The following is a 19,783-nucleotide window of genomic DNA, read 5'->3' on the forward strand; positions in this document are numbered from 1 at the left end:
CTCACTGCAGCCTCCACCTCCTAGGTTCTAGCAATTCTCCTGCCTCAGCCTCCTGAGTAACAGGGATTACAGGCGCCCGCCACCATGCCCAGCTAATTTTTGTACTTTTAGTAGAGACCAGGTTTCACCATGTTAGTCAGGCTGGTCTCAAACTCCTGACCTCAGGTGATCCACCTGCCTTGGCCTCCCAAAGTGCTGGGAATTACAAGGATGAGCCACTGTGCCTGGCCAGTCTGGACATTTTCTAAGGTTTCTGGTTTCTGTGATTCAATGGTGAGACCACCTTGGTTACAAATTTAGCTTCCTCTTTGCAACTTCCATAGTAAGCTGGGTTAACCAGTGTTCAGCAATTCGGTGACTCCTAGGGCATGGAGATCTGCACGTGTACTGAGTGGGTGCAGCACATACATACAGTGCGTGGCCCCCACGCCTCTGGTGAGATTATAAACCGCTCTTGGAGGAAATCACAGGACCAGATTAAGATTGCTCTGCTGACTGTGGAATGGTTTCCTGAGGCCTCCCTAGCCTCTGGGTTTTCTCAAATCATAAAACCAAGGGATGCTTTTGTGCATTAAAACCAGACTGCCCATAGCCAGGCCCAGCTGGTCCTCCCTGGAGGAACATCTCCGTGCCGCCACAGAACCCCAGCTCTCCAGGCACATCTTACCGTATGCAGCCCGAGGGTGGCTGCCCGTGGAGGTGCCTTCCAAGGCCCCTGACGTCTCCCCTGCCGCCCCGGTGAGCGGGATGGTGCTGTCATCATTAGCCTTGGCACCTGGTAGCTCTTTAAATACTGGGGATTCTGCTTCCTGAACTTTACTGAGACTTTCGTCAGATACGCGTGATAAAGCACCTTCTTTTTGTAATTTGCCTAAAGAAAACAGAGTCATACGGAACATTCTATAAGACAGTTCTTATTATTGAAGCATGAATACTAAAAAGTCAATATATATCTTTATGCTTTAGCACTTACTTTGGAAACCAAAAAAATAAGTTATAGCTAGATAGAGAAAAGAAAGTCGAGGCTGGGCACGGTGGCTCACACCTGTAATCCCAGCACTTTGTGAGGCCGAAGTGGGTGGATAATGACGTCAGGAGTCTGAGACCAGCCTGGCCAATATGGTGAAACCTCGTCTCTACTAAAAATACAAAAATTAGTCAGGCATGCTGGCAGGCGCCTGTAATCCCAGCTACTCAGGAGGCTGAAGCAGGAGAATCACTTGAACCTGGGAGGCGGAGGTTGCAGTGAGCCGAGATTGCTCCACCGCACTCCAGCCTGGGCAACGGAGAGAAACTCTGTCTCAAAAAAAGTAAAGAGAAGTCAAAAGTCCAATTAATTACCTGGAAAACTCTAGCTAGAAAATTCAGCAATTGAGGAAAAGATGGAAGTTTAGGGCCTGAATTATCATATGCAAAAACAACCGAAAAAGGGCTAGATCCAAATACCACAGTTCCTTCCAGTGCTAATGTTCTGTAAATCTACAGCCACCTGGACTGGCCTTCTGTTTGCTTAAACTAACCTCAGAATCAGAAATTTCAATTTCTGAAAAATTTCCTTTTTCATAAAGTCACATAAATAAAATCACAAAATATGCAATCTTTTGAGACTGGCTTCTACTCAGCATAATGCCTTCGAAATTTATCCACGTTGTTACATGGTTCGATAATTTGTTCCCTCTAATTGCTGAGTAGTATTCAAATGTACAAAGGCACCACAGTTTCTTTATTCTGTGGATAATGTAGATTATTTCCAGTTTTGGGTGACTGGAAATAAAGGTGCTATAAACATTCACGTGCAGATTTTTGCGTGAATTTAAGTTTTCATTTTTCTAGGGAAATATCTACGAGTGGTTAAGAGTATATTTATGGCAAGTGTTATCCATATAAGAAGCTGCCAAACAGTTTCCCTGTTCTGTCTGACATTCCCACCAACAATGTATGAGTTCCAGTTGTTCTTCATTCTTCTAAATACTGACAGCATTTAATGCTGTCAGTATTTATTATTACTATTTTTTTTTTAATTTTTAAATGTTTTATTTATTTTTCAGATGGAGTCTCGCTCTGTTGCCCAGGCTGGAGTGCAGTGGAGCGATCTCGGCTCACTGCAACCTTCACCTTCCAGGTTCAAGCAATTCTCCTGCCTCAGTCTCCCGAGTAGCTGGAACTACAAGCATGCGCCACCACGCCCAGCTGATTTTTAAATTTTTACTAGAGATGAGGTTTCACCATTTTGGCCAGGATGGTCTTGATCTCTTGACCTCGTGATCCACCCACCTTGGCCTACCAAAGTGCTGGGATCATAGGTGTGAGCCACCGCGCCCAATCTACTGTCAGTATTTTTTAAAAGCCATTCAAGTAGGTGGTGGCAGTATCTCACTGTCATGTGAATTTGCACTTCCCGATGACTAGTGATGTTGAGCACTTTTTCATGGACTCATTTGCTATTCATCTATCTTCTTTGGTGAAATGTCTATTTAAAGATTTTTATTTTTGAGATGGAGTTCACTCTTTTTGCCCAGGCTGGAGTGCAGGGGCATGATCTCGGTTCATGCAACCTGTCTCCCAGGTTGAAGGGATTCTCCTGACTCAGCCTCTCAAGTAGCTGGGATTACAGGCACCCACCACCATACCCGACCAATTTTGTATTTTTAGTAGAGATGGGGTTTCACCATGTTGGCCAGGCTGGTCTTGAACTCCTGACCTCGTGATTTGCTTGCCCTGGACTCCCAAAGTGCTGGGATTACAGGCCTATTGCAATAGGCCTCTAAGGTGGAGGTTGCAGTGAGCCACTGTGCCAGGCCTATTTTGCTCATTTTTTGACTGAGTTGTTTCCTTTCTAAAATTTCTTTATATATTTTTAATATAAGTCCTTTGTCAGGTATGGGATTTGCAAACATTTTCTCCCATTCTGTTCATAACACATCTCACAGAGCAATAGTTTCAAATTTTGATGAAGTACAACTTACCAACTTGATCTTTTTTTTTTTTTGAGATGGTGTTTCACTCTTGTTGCCCAGGCTGGAGTGCAATGGTACGATCTCAGCTCAATGCAACCTCCACCTCCTGGGTTCAAGTGATTCTCCTGCTTCATCCTGTCGAGTAGCTGGGATTACAGGCGTGCATCAGCACACCCAACTAATTTTGTATCTTTGGTAGAGACAGCTTTCTCCATGTTGGTCAGGCTAGTCTCAAATTCCGACCTCAGGTGATCCGCTCGCCTCAGCCTCTCAAAGTTCTGGGATTACGGGTGTGAGCCACCGTGCCTGGCCTAACTTTTTCTTATATAGCTCATGTTTTTGGTATCATATCTAAACACTTTTCTCAACCCAAGGTCATAAAAGTTTTCCCTTATATTTTTTTCCTAAAAATCTTATTGTTTTTAAATTTTATATTTAGATTTATGATGCACTGTAAGTTAATTTTTAAAGTAACGGTTAGGTGAAGGTTCTTATTTTGGCATATGGATGTCTAGTGTTCCAAAACCATTTGTTGAAAAGACTGTCCTTTCTCCATTGAACTGTTTCTGTACCTTCATCAAAAATCCATTTGCTATATTAGTGTGGGTCTATTTATAGACTCTATTCTTGTTCCATTAATCTATGCGTCTCTCTCTCTTCCCTAATTTCACACTGCCTTGTGCCTTCATAAGAAGTCTTGAACTGGGTGTGGTGGCTCACGCCTGCGATCCCAGCACTTTGGGAGGCAGAGGCGGGTGGATCACCTGAGGTCAGGAGTTCGAGACCAGCCTAGCTAACATGGTGAAACCTCACCTCTACTAAATATATAAAAATTAGCCAGGCATGATGGCACGCTCCTGTAATCCCAGCTATTTGGGAGGCTGAGGCACAAGAATCACTTGAACCTGGGAGGCGGAGGTTGCAGTGGGCTGAGATGGCGCCATTGCACTCCAGCCTGGGCAACAGAGCGAGGCTCCGTCTCAAAATAAAAAAATTAAAAAAAAAAAGTCTTGAAGTCAGGTTAATACAAATCCTCCAACTTTTTGTTTTCCAAAATTATTGCAGCTCATCTAGTTCCTTTGACGTTCTATGTGAACTTTAAAAGTGGCTTGTCTAAATCTATAAAATATCCTGCTGGGATTTCTATTTACATTGTCTGAAGTCTAGAGATGAATCTGAGAAGAACTGGCATCTCCACTATACTGTCTTCCAATTCAGGAGCATGCTTTGTCTCCTCATGTATTTTGGTCTTCTTCAAAACATAAAATCCAGATCCATCCATACTAAAACGTGACCCTATGGTGCACGCTGAGACCAAATGTAAATATCTGTTTTTTTGAGAGCCCTGTAAAAAGCATGTGACTTCAAGGCTTGGAATTCAGATATGTTCCTGGGAATAGGAAAACAGCCCTGGCTGACTTCCTAAGCCATATTCTTCTTCTTTTTAAAAATCGTGTTCCTTTTAATAAAATTGGTTTCATTTTTATTGTTTTGTTTCATTACATGTAACTTATGTTATAATTACTATAATATATTAATACAATTATGATAGTACTATACAGTTTTTGTATAAAAATTGTATTATACCATATATCATTACTGTGGTACTATAATGATACAATTATTATTATAGGTTATACATATATATACATATAACAAAATGCACGCATTTTAAGCACACAGGTGATGACCTGTGGCAAGTGGTCAGACCCTAAAGCCCCTTCGCTGATGAAAATAAAGACATTTCATGTCCCTGATAAGTTCCCGAGCTGCCTTTTCCAACCCCCACCCTTTCTAGGCAATCAGCACTTTCTGTTGCTACAGATGAATTTTCCCTATTCTTAAATTTAATGGAAAGATCCATAAAACTTTTAAATGAAAATGTATGGAAATATTATGAAAAATGCCAGAGTGCAGGATAGGTGCCCTTCTGGATCACAGGCTTCTGCTCGGTATCATGCCTGTGGGATGCCTTAAGCTGTCAGGTCTCCAGCAGTTCATTCTCTACTGCTGCGTGGTGGTCCAGCGCATGCATTTACTCAGTTTGGTTACCCATTTGCCTGTTTGGGCTATTATGATGAAAAGATTTGTATACAAGTCTTTTTATGAACACATGTTTTCATGTCTTTGGATAAATAGCTAGGAATGAAATTACTGGCCCACATGGTAAGTGTAAGGTTAACTTTATAAAGAAACTGTAAACCTAACTTTCGAAGTGGTTGCATCATTTTACATTTCAGCATAAACCTAACAGAGTTCCAATTATTTCACTTCTTCACCCACGTTTGGAATTACTAGAACTTTTTACTCTTAGCCATTCTTGTGGGTGAGAAACAAAACCTCCTTGTGGTGTTAGTTTGCATTTCCATGAAGGCTAATGTTTTCCCACAGGCTGGCAGAACTGAACTGCACGGTTAACTTCCAGTTACTCCTGGCAACTGGGACCTTCCTGCCCACCTGGGTTACAAGTTATCAAGAAAACGTCTGAGCCACAAAGCGCTCAGAAGCCGAGAGACAGAGGATGCGGTATGTTCTGTAATCACCCACACTTCCGTTTCCTCCGTTAGGAAGGATTGTGGCGTGTTACATGTGAGATTTCAGGAATCAGGAGCATTTCTGTAAATCAGAAGAATCAAAAACCCCATACCTGTTATTTTCCTCCGCATCCACGGACACACGAAGAGCCACACAAAAAAGGCGAACAGGAGAGCGACACCAAAGGAAATCAGGGCTATGGCCCACATGGGGAGAACCAGGCCGAGCACTGGGAAGGAAAATGAGAAGTAGTGTTGTTACTGGAAATTTCTGATGGTCAGGCCTCAGAGCAATGTACTTCCCACTCCCCAAATTGAGAATGAATCACCTGGATTTTGTAGTGAATAAAACTCTGAACCAAAAAAACATGCTATACTTTTTGGTGTAGAGCCTATATCTTGTGAATATGTGCTTAAACTAATTAGTAAGCTAATTATTAAAATTTTACCAACTGGGGGCCAGGCATGTAATCTCAGCACTTTGGGAGGCCGAGGTGGGAGGATTACCTGAGGTCAGGAGTTCAAGACCAGCCTGGCCAACATGGTGAAACCCTGTCTTTACTAAAAATATAAAAACCAGCCAGGTGTGGTGGTACGTGTCTGTAGTCCCAGCTATTTGGGAGGCTGAGGCAGGAGAATTGCTTGAAACTGGGAGGCGGAGGTTTCAGTGAGCTGAGATTATACCACTCACTCTAGCCTGGGCAACAGAGCAAGACTCCATCTAAAAAATAAATAAATAATTAAATTAAATTAAATTAAATTTTACTAGCTGGGCACAAACAGCATATTAAGTTGAGATGAAAGCCATTTACATATTATTTCCATATCTAAATGGCTGCATGCGCAAATGTAGCTGAGAAAAGAGTCAGCTGTCTTCCGCCCTGATGCCCATCCCAGCCCAACCCATCTGTGGCAGAAAGCTGCCATCTGGACGCTGCCTGGCTCCTGCCACTGAGGCCTCTCCTAGTTCGCCGGCAGCCAGCAGCCCTACTTTAAACGGACATGGGCCCTGGCCACATACACAGAACTTCTTTGAAATCATTTGAGAAACAAAAGGATTTTTGGTGTTGTTTTATTTTGTTTATTTATTTATTTATTTATTTAAGAGATGAGGCCTTGTGATGTTGCCCAGGCTGGTCTCAAACTCCTATCCTCAAAGGACGTTCCTGCTTTGACCTCCGGAAGTGCTGGGATTACAGGCATGAGCCACCATGCCTGGCCAAAGGAATAAGAATTTTTTAAGGCCGGGCGCGGTGGCTCAAGCCTGTAATCCCAGCACTTTGGGAGGCCGAGGTGGGTGGATCACGAGGTCAAGAGATCGAGACCATCCTGGTCAACATGGTGAAACCCCGTCTCTACTAAAAATACAAAAAAAATTATCTGGGCATGGTGGCATGTGCCTGTAATCCCAGCTACTCAGGAGGCTGAGGCAGGAGAATTGCCTGAACCCAGGAGGTGGAGGTTGCGGTGAGCTGAGATCGCGCCATTGCACTCTAGCCTGGGTAACAAGAGCGAAACTCCGTCTCAAAAAAAAATAAAAATAAAAAAAATTTAAATTTAAAAAAAGAGTTTTTTAAAAGACCACTGACCTTCAAACTTAACTCTTCTTTGAACCATCAACTTATGAAATTACAGTGCAGAGAAACTTTTCATTCAAATCCCATAATGCACACTAACTAGTAACATTAGCCAGTCCGAGGGTGGAAGCGCCCTTTGAGATTGTCGTCTTTTCACAGCAGTGATGTTTTCAGCACTCATCACTGAATTGTATCCATCTGCTGTCAATGGTGACAACAGGCATATTCACACACATTCATATGTGCACAGCTTAAACACTCATGCTCATACATGAACCCACAGGTACATATGCAAGAATACTCGCCACAGCATTATTTGTAATAGTAAGAATTTGTAGAACAACTAATATATGCATCATTATGAGAATGTGAAATAATTATTGTAAACAGTCTTAAGAATTAGGCAGGTCTATATGTACTCATAAGGAAAGAGGCCCCAGATTCAATGAATAACGCAGGCTAGCTGTATGATATACACAAAGTATGACGTAATTTATGTTTGAAAAATAAAGCATCTCCCTTTCTACACTCCTGCCCTGTCTGTGAATCTACAGAAAAAGTTCTGGAAAGATACAGTGGTTTCCAACTTCTTTATGGAGACTTGGGAGATCGGAGTGGGAATTTCACTTTTTATTACACATACTTTTATAGTGATAACTTTAAAATATATACAATAAGATAAAGATCTGGGAGCATTTACTAAAAAAAAGGTAAAAAATATGTAAAAAAGAAAAATAAATAAATATATGTATATAATGCAAATGCACTTTTGTTTGTTAAAAAGATTTAAAGGGGGCCAGGCACGGTGGCTCACGTCTATAATCCCAGCACTTTGGGAGGCTGAGGCGGGTGGATCATGAGGTCAAGAGATCGAGACTATCCTGGTCAACATGGTGAAACCCTGTCTCTACTAAAAATACGATAATTAGCTGGGCCTGGTGGCGCACGCCTGTAGTCCCAGCCACTCGAGAGGCTGAGGCAGGAGAATTGCTTGAACCCAGGAGGCAGAGGTTGCAGTGAGCCGAAATCGCGCCATTGCACTCCAGCCTGGGTAACAAGAGTGAAACTCTGTCTCAAAAAAAAAAAAAAAAAAATCTAAAGGGGTTATTAACTAACACGTTGCTCTAAAATAAATCTGCAGTCTTTGCGACGTTGTTGACCATTTTATACATACAAACCAGCACAAAGTTACTCAGCTGAAGTACTATTAGGTTGGGCAGGGTGGCTCATGGCTATAATCCCAGCACTTTGGGAGGCTGAGGTTGGGGGATCACTTGAAGCCAGGAGTTCAAGACTAGCCTGAGCAACATAACAAGACCCTGTCTTTACAAAATAAAACTAAAAAGATTACTGGGAGTGGTGGTGCATGCCTGTAGTCCCAACTACTTGGGAGGCTGAGGTGGGAGAATCTCTCAGGTCCAGGAGTTTGAGGCTGCAGTGAGCTATGACAGCACCACTGAACTCCAGTGAGGGCAACAGAGTGAGACGCTGCCTCAAAAAAAAAAAAAAATGTACTATTAAACATTTTGGCTGGGTGCGTTGGCTCACACCTGTAATCCCAGCACTTTGGGAGGCCGAGGTGGGCAACTCACCTGAGGTCAGGAGTTTCAGACAAGCCTGGCCAACATGGTGAAATTCTGTCTCTACTAAAAATACAAAAATTAGCTGGGCATGGTGGCTGTGCCTGTAGTCCCAGCTAGTTGGGAGGCTGAAGCAGGAGAATCCCTTGAACCTCAGACGCAGAGTTTGCGGTGAGACAAGATTGTACCACTGTACTCCAGCCTGGGCAACAAAGCCAGACTCTGTCTCAAAAAAAAAAAAAAAAATTAGCTGGGTATGGTGGCGCACACCTGTAATCCCAGCTTCTCAGGAGGCTGAGGCGAAAAAATCGCTTGAACCTAGGAGGCTGAGGTTGCAGTGAGCCAAGATTGTACCACTGCACTCCAGCCTGCGTGACAGGGCCAGAATCATCTCAGGAAAAAAAAAATTTATAATTGTAAGAGGTTGTATTAATAGAATAGGTAGTGAATACTACACATAGTCAGAATTAATGTATGTAAGTATTAAAAACAAAAACCTAGATTCAACTAGCTCAGGGATGGCTAAGGTCACTATGGAAGGACAGGCACTTAACTGCTGGGCTCCCACCCTACTGGCTACATCGGAATACGTGGACTCAGCCCTTCTGTGCACTGCACCCACATCTAGCAGGCCCCATCCAACACAGGCGCTGCCCCTGCACCCAAAGCTGAGAGCCACTTGTGCAACCCCTTGGTTGACTGCACTGGACCGTGTCTGGGGCCAAGCTTCCCAGCATCTGCTGTCCACCTCCATGTCATGGTTCTTACATGTGGCAAACGATTGTGCCAAAGCCCATTCTTGCCAACCCGAATGGTAACTGCTCTTTACCAACCTCAACCTAACAACTGACGCCAAAACCGATCCCACACACAGCTTCAAAGGATGGTTCCTCAGGAGGTTTCCCTGTTTCTTCTGTGGTTTCCCTGATGATAAAATTGCGAATTGTGCTACTTGTGGCTTTGCTGTGCTAAACTGATCGAAGAGAGGCAAACCCCGCAGACCACAGGGAAAGAGAAACAATCTGGAATACATTTTTTTTTTCTGGATACATATTTTAAAAATGAGAGAACATTTTTGCTATCAGGCCATATTTTTACCATCCCCATGCTGAGCAGGGTCCAGAACAGAAGTCAAGAAAGGTGACTTCGTGGGCTCCTTCTAGGACGCCGCCAGGTTCCCAGAAGGGTCATGTAGGATCTCGCCAAAGGGGCGAACCTGAGGTTGGGCACAAGACTTCTCACCCTGTGCTTAGACCCAAGACAGTATCACCTGCCTTTTGTACCTTTGCCCCTATCATTGATGTGCTCTGGGAAATGGCCAGAAAACTCTGAAATCACTTCCAGTCATGAGAAACTGGCAGGGGAAGCAGGAGAGAAACACATCCCCCAGAGGAAGTGATGGGGAGACAGAGTAACATGTCACAGAGGAGGAATAAGAGAGAAGGAACCTGGGAAAATGGGGGAAGCTGTTCACAGTTGGTAAGGAGGGGAGCAGGATGCAGATAGGATCTTACTAAAGTATTCCAGCGCTTTGTTGATTTAGCAGAGAATCAGACGAGCACGAGAATTTACTTTTAAAGCCTGCATGTGAAAAAGTAAACCAACAGTTTTCTGTGCTACAAATCTCCAAATCCAGTTGTAAAATCCAGTTTCATGGATAAAAATTCAATACAAAGATTCAGGCTGGGTGCGGTGGCTCATGCCTGTAACTCTAGCACTTTGGGAGGCTGAGCCAGGTGGATCATGAGGTCAGGAGCTTGAGACCAGCCCGGCCAACATAGTGAAACCCCATGTCTACTAAAAATACCAAAAAAAAATTAGCCAGGCGTGGTGGTGTGTGTCTGTAATCCCAGCTACTCCGGAGGCTGAGGCAGGAGAATCATGTGAACCTGGGAGGTGGAGGTTTCAGTGAGCTGAGATTGCAACACGGCACTCCAGCCTGGGCAACAAGAGAGAGACTCCGTCTCAAAAAATAAAATAAAAAAATAAAAACAAACAAAAAACAAGATTCGGCAAAGGATAGCACCTGAATCAATGCACACCCAAGGCAAAATGGTTTTTCTCCTAAAAACTCACTGGGCATGGTGGCTCATGCCTGTAATCCCAGCACTTTGGGAGGCTGAGGCAGGGTGGATCACAAGGTTAAGAGATCGAGACCATCCTGGCCAACTCAGTGAAACCCTGTCTCCACTGAAAATACAAAAAAAATTAGCTGGCCATGGTGGTGCATGCCTGTAGTCCCAGCTACTCAGGAGTTTGAGGCAGAAGAATCACTTGAACCCAGGGGGCAGAGGTTGAAGTGAGCCGAGATCGCACCACTGCACTCCAGCCTGGCAACAGAGCAAGACATTGTGTCAAAACAAAACAAAAAACAACAACAACAACAAAAAAAAACGCAAGACTGACTTCTACACAACAATATTTTTGACAAAAATGCTTTCTATTAAATTGTCTTCCTGGTATGGATCTCAAATTGTTTCTAAACAATTATGCCTTCATCAGGCAGTAAGACACGGCTGTCATTTCCCCCTGCGGATGGGCATAGCGGGGCACAACTTCAGTGGTTCATGTTCACTCAGCCAAAAGTGGCTGCCAGGAACCAGTGCCAAGAGCTCTGGGTCTCCGTTCTCCGCTCCAGCCACTAAATGGCCTTTCATGTCAAGCACCTTTCATTTGCGGAGCAGCAAAGATACCATGAACAGTGATTTAGCTCTAACCTCAGGCATCTTTACAATTCGATTCCCAATCCCCAAAAGATCAGACAAATATTCTAGCCATTTAGGAAGAAGTACATAGAACTTTTTATATAAGCTCAGTCTTCACTGTTATTACCTTGTTGTACTTCTTGTTTTTCACAGCTAACCCTCATGACTAAGGATCTCTAAACAAAACTTAGACGGGACCAGTAAGGCTTTCATCCATTTCAGTTTCCTTATATCATGAGCCATCATGACCTCCCTACAACACTCCTTCTTGTGGACTCACTGCACAGATTCTCCCTGACTCCATTATACAGGTATGCTTATTGTAAAAATGTCAGTAGTACCTACAAAACTGCATGATGTACAAATACGAACCTTCCTCCTCATCCTCCCCTCTTCGACTCACTTTACACGGAGACAGTAGGAACTATTTGGTGTGTATCTTTCCAGGCATTTTCTAGGTAAGCATGGACAACGTGTAGAACATTTGTGTTTCTTTTTTCCTTTTTTTTAAACAGAAGCAGAATCCCACTCTATACTATTCTGTGCTTTTCTTGATCACATAACAATGTGCTGCAGATATCTTCTCACAGTAAATATTCACACTCATGTGTGTACACACACACACACACACACACACTACCTCCTTTGCAGAACTGCTCTAATATCTTGCCTTATCTTAAAACTGAGCTTTGTCTTTTGTTCTAGATCAACATGTTCAAAGCATTAATTTGCTCTATAAGTTAAAAAATTATTTTTTGCACGTTACCAAGTTTTTTTTGTTGTTGTTGTTCTTTATTTTATTTTTGTAAGACAGAGTCTCACTCTACTGCCCAGGCTGGAGTGCAGTGGTGCCCTCTTGGATCACTGAAACCTCCCCCTCCCAGATTCAAGAGGTTCTCCTGTCCAGCCTCCCAAGTTCAAGAGATTCTCCTGTCTCAGCCTCCCAAGTAGCTGGGATTACAGGTACGTGCCATCATGCCCAGCTAATTTTTGTATTTTTAGTAGAGACAGGGTTTCTCCATGTTGGCCAGGCTGGTCTCGAACTCCTGACCTCGGGTGATCTGCCTGCCTCTGACTCCCACAAGTGCTGGGATTACAGCTGTGAGCCACTGTGCCTGGCTGGTTCCTATTTTTTCAAACCAGGGTTGGTTCACTTGTAATAATTCTGGAAAGAAAGTGAATCTAAATGACCTTGTGTTTAATTCAGCTCTTGGTGACAACTAGAGACTCTTCTCACCCCAGGGCTTCCCCAATCCAGGACTAAGAATCACTGTGGCTGCAATTTCTGGCCTCTCCACAGCCTGCACATCACAATCACGGCACGGAAGAAAGAGGCCCTCTGAGAGCAGGGGTCCTTCTCACAAAGCCATCTGGGGGCCTGAGAGGTTCTGATGTCCTGGTTTCCTAGAAACTGGATGAGAGGCAACTGCAATTGGAGGAAGTACAGGGGGAGGAGGAAGAGATGGAAGAAGATGAGGAGGAGGAAGATGAGAAGGAAGAGGAGAAACAGGAGGAGGAGGATGAGGAGGAGAAAGAGGAAGCAAAGCGGGAGGAGAAACAGGAAGAAGAGGAGGAGGAGAGGGAAGAGGAGATGGAGGAGGACGAAATGATGATGAGGAGGAAGAGATGAGGTGGAGATGGAGAAGGAAGAGGAGGAGGAAGAGATAAAGAGGAAGAGAAGAAGGAACAGAGGGAGGAGGAGGAAGAATGGAGGAGGAAGAGGAAGAGATAGAGGAGGAAAAGGAGGGAGAAGAGGAGGAGGGGGAGGAGGCCACAGAGGCAGGGGCAGGCATGTCTCAGATACAGACTGCTTTGGGGAAGTCAGGAACCAGGCCTGGTGAAGTTAGGAATTCCTTTGCTGGTGGAAAAGAGTGAGCAAAGGTTGGGTTAGGGTTAGAATTTTGGGGAGCGCCCATTCCATGAGAACTGTAATGAGGACGCCATGTTTCTGATAAGAGACATGCCTAGAGCAGGAGTTCTCAAACTGCAAACGTCTGTCCGAATCACTGAGGCTCCCCTATTAAAGCACACTGGACTGCAGTGTCTCCCATTCAGTGGGTCCAGGGCTGGGCCTCAGAATCTGCATTTTGACAAGTTTCTGCATGCTGCTGCTGGCTGGGACCACACGTTGCCTTAGAAGGTGCCTACCAGAGGCTTAACTGGGTACCCGCTTTGACTGTTCAGAAGGGGCATGCCATGAACTTTAGCATTCACTGTTTCAACACTGATCAAAAACCACACAACTGAAGACGTTTTCATTAAAATTGAACCTTAGGCTTGCATCCAACCCAAGTAAGCATTTCATTTCCTAAAGTTATTTTTTTAATCCTTGCAAATAATTTTTTTAAGAACAAAAACTCAAAGACAATTTTTTCAAAGTGTGAACTTAGTCTTTGAAGTGCAAGAATGACTTTTATTTGAGGAAAAGTGGTGAAACCCCATCTCTACTAAAAATACAAAAATTAGCTGGGCGTGGTAGCACGTGCCTGTAGTCCCAGATACTCAGAAGGCTGAGGCAGGAGAATCACTTGAACCCGGGAAGCAGAGGTTGCAAGAAATCAAACTAAGCCTAAGCAATAATCAACTTCACAATAATTTAGAGTAGACAGCAGAGAAAATCAAAACACTAAAAACACAAAATAGGACACCACGATTACTGATGATACAGCTGGACTTGCAGAGATAACTCATACTGAAGAAACGGCATGTAATTCAAGTCTAGATTGAAGGGTAAAAGGACATTCTAGAAATATTCTCTAGGAATCCAAATATTAGCAAAGTCCTTTTTTTTTTTTGAGACAGAGTCTCACTCTGTCGCCAGGCTGGAGTGCAGTGGTGCGATCTCGGCTCACTGCAACCTCCGCCTCCTGGGTTCAAGCAATTCTCCTGCCTCAGCCTCCCAAGTAGCTGGGACTACAGGCATGTGCCACCATGCCCAGCTAATTTTTGTATTTTTTTTAGTAGAGACGTGGTTTCACCATGTTGGCCAGGATGGTCTCGATCTCTTGACCTTGTGATCCACCCACCTCGGCCTCCCAAGCAAAGTCCTTTTGACTAATTGCAAGAACAAAACGGTTGGACCTTCAGAGCCATGACCTTCTTCTCCTCTAGGCAAGCCCCTTAGAAAACTTCAAGTAAGAATTTTTCCATACAAACAAATGTGGAAAACCAGAAAGACAGGATGACTCAGGAGTTTTTGGCAAGTTAAGGCCTAAAGACTGGGTTAGGTTAATTATGACTGATGGTAACAAAATAGCCTCTAACAGGCACAGTTGGCCTTCTGCATCCATGGGTCCAGTGATACTGGTGGCCAACTTAAGGAACTTGAGTATCCGTGGATTTTGGTATCCACGGAGGTCCTAGAGCCAACCTCGGAGGAGAGGAAGGCACAAATGACCGTATGAAGCACTGATGATATGCTAGGCACTGTGCCAGGAGCCCTGCCTGCATTATCTCAGGGACTGTAGTGTCCCTTGAGCGGAGATGCTACTCCTGGCCTTACTTTATAATCAGGGATAAGACTTAGGGAGGGGAGGTAAAGTCACATTCCCACGGAACAGCCACCCAACTACAGAACCTAACGCCAACTTCAGGACTGGGAATACTGCTTGTGCTTTGAGGTAATAATGAACTTCAAGATCCTTATACCGATTTTTTTTTTTTTTGAGACAGGGTCTCGCTCTGTCATCTGGCTTGAGTGCAGTGGCATGATCATAGTTCATAATAGCCTTACTCCCCCGTACAGATTTTACAATTATTATTATTATTGTTATTTTTGTAGAGATGGGTCTTGCTATGTTGCCAAGGCTAGTCTTGAACGCCTGGCCTCAGGTGATCCTCCCTCCTCAGCCTTCAGAAGTGCTGGGATTCCAGGTGTGAACCACCATCACCAGCCCAGATTTTTTATATTCCTAGTTAAGGAGGTGGAGGCTTCTTCACACTAACTAGTGTATTAAATATATACAAAAATAGCCAGAGACAGTGGCTCACGCCTGTAATCCCAGCGCTTTGGGAGGCCAAGGCAGGCTAATCACCTGAGGTCAGGAGTTCAAGACCAGCCTGGCCAACATGGTGAAACCCTGTCTCTACTAAAAATAAAAAAATTAGCTGGCTGCGGCGGCGCTTGCCTGTAGTCCCAGCTACTTGGGAGGCAGAGGCAGGAGAATCCCTGAACCCTCTCCTGCAGTGAGCCGAGATCACACCACTGCACCCCAGCCTGGGAGACAGAGCAAGACTCCATCTTTGTGTTTGTGTGTGTGTGTGTGTGTGTGTGTGTGTGTGTGTGTGTATTAGCCAGGTTTCCAAATATACTGGAAGACATTTTTAAAGGGAGTTAAGAGAAGAGAAAGAATTTGTTAAGGTTGATGCAATTTTTATTGTCATGAATAGCAACATTACATACCAGGCATTATATGTGGTGTTTGAAGCTACCTGTATCTGTATAATGTCACAGCTAAGATGCTGGGGCTCAGGACTAGACGCCTGGCTCAAATCCTGGTTCTACATCCTATCAGTTACGGGACCTTGGGTACTCAGCATTGCCCTGCCTCCGTTTCCAACCTGTAACATGAGATTATTTATATTACCAATCTCCACGAGTAGTTGGGAGGACTAAAGGATTAATCCACGTAAAGCTCAGTTCAATACATTTATATTATTTATTTCTCACAACAACCACATAAAGTATTTATATTATTCTTAGAGTCTCATTCATTACATACTTTAATTTCCCCTAGGGTAATTTAGTCTCCCGGTAAGATGACACTTTTAGCAAATGCGCCAACTGCAGCCAAAAGATGGGGACAAGAAGAGATGCGAAAAAAGGGCCATGTATAGAAAAAGTCAGATTTGTATTAAAAATCAAAATTGTCTTCTTCTGACAGTTGGTAGAAGAGCCAGGAAGCAAAAAGAATAGAGGGTGGCAAAAATAAAATGCAGAAACAGATCCCATCCATATCGATGCCAATTCCCATGTGCAGGACTTGGCACCACAGAAGGCATCCTCAGCTTTCACTGGCTCAGGCTCCTAAGTCACCAACCCAGGCGGCGTCTGGTGAATGCGGACACTTTGCTTTCTGCTCAGCTAACTTCGGCTCTAAAAGCCCATATAAAATAAGAACAAGGTCTAAGCTATCTCCCGCTATAGAGTTCACTTCCAATCCAGCGCTCCGGACCTTCCAAGTGCCTGGCACTAAGAGATGCCTGAAGGAATCACACACTAGGTGGCGTGCTCAACTCCGTGGTGTGGAACTGGTTTTTCTCTGTCACTCGCTTAAAAAATTGTTTTTTCTTGTTTTGTTTTTGAGATAGAGTCTTGCTCTGTCACCCAGGCTGGAGTGCAGTGGTGGGATCTTGGCTCACTGCAATCTTCACCTCCTGGGTTCAAGCGATTCTCCTGCCTCAGCCTCCCAGATAGATAGCTGCGTCACCATGCCTGGCTAATTTTTGTATTTTCACTATGTTGGCCAGACTGGTTTCGAACTCTTGACCTGGTTCAAGTGATCTGCCTTCCTCGGCCTCCCAAAGTGCTGGGGTTATAGGCGTGAGCCACCGCACCTGGCCTCACTTTTAAAAAAAAAATTTATCATGGGGCACATATTTCAAAAAGCAGTGACAAACACACTTCCTAGTCCATGAGTTATAAAACGGAAAGAGGCAGCAGGCTGCTGTTACCTGTGGCTGGGATTTCACCTTCCTCCTGCTCTCCTCACCCCTACAACCTTTGCTTCCTGCTTTACTAGCACCTAAAGCAGCTGTGGCGCTCCCCCTTCCTCATCCCCAAATCACCCAAAGTCTGGAAGCCCCACAGTGAGTATTTAAACCTTTAAGATCAATGTTCTGAATGCTGCACAGATGCCACAAAAAGGTTATATAATGTTAGAATCATTTAGAAATAATTTATTTCCAATACTGAAACATATAAAATATAATTAGATATGTGTAATAAAATGTGAGAAACTTCACATTGAGAAGAACTAGTTTGAGAAAGTGATAAAGATTTCCACTATTTTGGAAGAGGGCACTTTTTGATTATGATAGGACATGTCATTTGGCAGAAATTTCATCTTTAAAACACAGAGAGGGAGGCTTTTCTGTCAGATATGGCTAATAACTGAATCCTCATCCATAAAGGACATTAACAAGATAAAAACCCACACAAACTAACACATCTGTTGATGCCACACATCCCACAGTCTGGCTGGAGGAGGCGCCTCTCACAAATAGGGGAGGAATATTCTCTACCCGACATGCACAGAAATATTTAACAGAAGGTTGCCGGCTCATCAATGCTGAAATGGGTGCAAATAAGGATACCATGCATAAGTTTATTTCTTTTCCTATTTGAGGTCTAAAAGAAAAGAATTAGGCCAGGCACCATGTGGCTCACACCTGTAATCCCAGCACTTTGGGAAGCTGAGGCAGGAGAATGACTTGAGGCTAAGAATTTTGACACCAGCCTAGGCAATATAGAGAGACCCTGTTACAGTGAAAAATAAAAAGCTGGGTGTGGTGGCGCACACCTGGGGTCCCAGCTACTCAGGGGGCTGAGGTGGGAGGATTGCTTGGACTCATGAGGTCAACGCTGCAGTGAGCTATGATTGCACCACTGCACTCCAGCCCCGGCTATAGAGTGAGATCATCCGTCTTCACTAAAAAAAAAAAAGAAAGAAAGAATTTTTTAACCCCCTCCACAAAAAACCTCAGAGATGCTGAGCAAGCTGAGTAGGGATTTAATTTTTTTTTCTAACTTGAAAGTCTGCTGCTTTTGTACGCTACATATCTCTTGGGTATTTAATTAAGATAAGTAAAGGCATTTACCACTCTTTTTACTATTCCATAATGATCATGAGTAATGTTTTTATTGTCAGCCAACAAGGCCAGCACCAAATAAACTGATACTGTTCGAATACAATGCACTTTGCCCCTGGAGTATGCTTCCAAGGGAACCTTACCTGGTGCTCCCGTGTACATGATGGAAAAGACATTGATTGCTATGGTAGCAGCATAGAATACTGGGAGTGCCCGGAGGCCGTTGGGAACAGGGTCTTCCTGTGGGACAAGGACAGAGTGGGAGGTCAGGATCCCAGCAGCATTTGGAGCCAACACAGACAAAATGATACAAAATACTGTTACAAGAAAGTCTTCCCAAACCCCAGTGGGGCCGTCTCTCCCACACAAATGCAGTGTCAAAGAGCCCACTGTTGTGGCCAGCGGACACATTAAGCACTGGAATCACATGAGCTGATGTCAGACTTCAAAACAGAAAAAAACTATTAGGTTAAGCCGGTTCCGGAGGACCAAAGCCCAGAGCTGGGCATCTCCTTCTTCAAAACCTACAGCATTCACTACGCGGAGTCCAGCTTTGGCCCTAACTGGCTACATTCAACAAATAATCTGAGATTCAACCTCCAAGGATCCTCTAACAGAGTCAGATGACTTCAGCATCACTGCATTACCATTAGATTTTACAACACTCTATTACACAATGCATGTCAGCTATGTTACCATGTGCTATGATTTTCACAAGTATAGTATTTAGCCTTCAACTATTAGAAGTTAAAAAGAAATGTGGTTCCTTGTCAAATAATTTATTCGACATTCATCATCTGTTTACTAATTTAGTCTTCTGCTACAACACTCCCTAAATCTAATAACTTCAACAAGAATGGTATTGTGCATGTTTTAGGTTAAACAACATCTGAGAGAATATGAGAAATTTCGTTTTTAGCAGATATGCAGAGAATTTTGAAGTAAAAATATGGGCCAGGAACTCCCATCAATGTAGCCCTGGCACACAATTGTGGCTCAAATAATCCAAAAAGGGACTAACTTCTAATAACCACAAAGGTCACACGTACATGAACATGCTACTTGCTGTGATCAAAGGAAATTAGGTCTAAAAACCGGTAAGAGCTGCGGAAGTATGGGTAAGCATCTCAAAGACTGCTACTGCCAAATGCAAACACACATGGATGTCAGGTATGATTGTAGAACAGCACAGCCCATCAAGGAGCTGTTCTGGAAAGTCTCAAGGAGCCAAGAGCACTTGTCAAGAGGCTGGAGTTGAATGCAGTGAGGCGTGAGGTACAGTCAGAGCAGGACAGAATGAGACTCAAGTGTGGGAGTGTCACACTGGACCAGGCGGGAGAGGAAGACAAGTGGCAAACATTGAGATGAATGAGCCGGAGCCCGGCATGAGCGACACAGCCAGTTATGATCATCTGTGATATGTCAAGTGAAAAGAACCCAGGCTGAACTGAAAACAAAATGCTGGAGCCTCAATGCCTACAGCCTCTGGTTTCCAAAGCATTGTTTTCTTAGGGACAACAGTTGCTGAAGAGAGATTCCCAACCAACAGCTTCTGTAGTAGACAGCCCTGAGTCTGTGTTTTTAATTAAATCACTGTATGTTTTCTCAAATAACTTGGTT

The 19,783-nt window shown here is 43.8% G+C and overlaps 1 protein-coding gene across 7 annotated transcripts in view; it reads right to left on the reverse strand.

Moving 5' to 3' along the window:
- The window catches only part of SLC20A2 (solute carrier family 20 member 2), a 125,157-nt gene that overhangs the window by 19,522 nt on the left and 85,852 nt on the right, over nucleotides 1-19,783 (reverse strand). For all 7 annotated transcript variants that reach the window (XM_037744760.1, XM_017545959.1, XM_017545961.2 and 4 more), the window contains 3 exons: nucleotides 18,307-18,403; nucleotides 5,605-5,721; nucleotides 668-871 (listed from right to left, as the gene is read on the reverse strand). In XM_037744760.1, the coding sequence (XP_037600688.1) occupies nucleotides 668-871; nucleotides 5,605-5,721; nucleotides 18,307-18,403 (418 nt within the window). The remainder of the gene's footprint in view (nucleotides 1-667; nucleotides 872-5,604; nucleotides 5,722-18,306; nucleotides 18,404-19,783) is intronic.

The sequence above is a fragment of the Cebus imitator genome, unplaced genomic scaffold, assembly GCF_001604975.1.
Source record: "Cebus imitator isolate Cc_AM_T3 unplaced genomic scaffold, Cebus_imitator-1.0 Scaffold183, whole genome shotgun sequence".
NCBI classification, from domain to species: Eukaryota; Metazoa; Chordata; class Mammalia; order Primates; family Cebidae; genus Cebus; species Cebus imitator.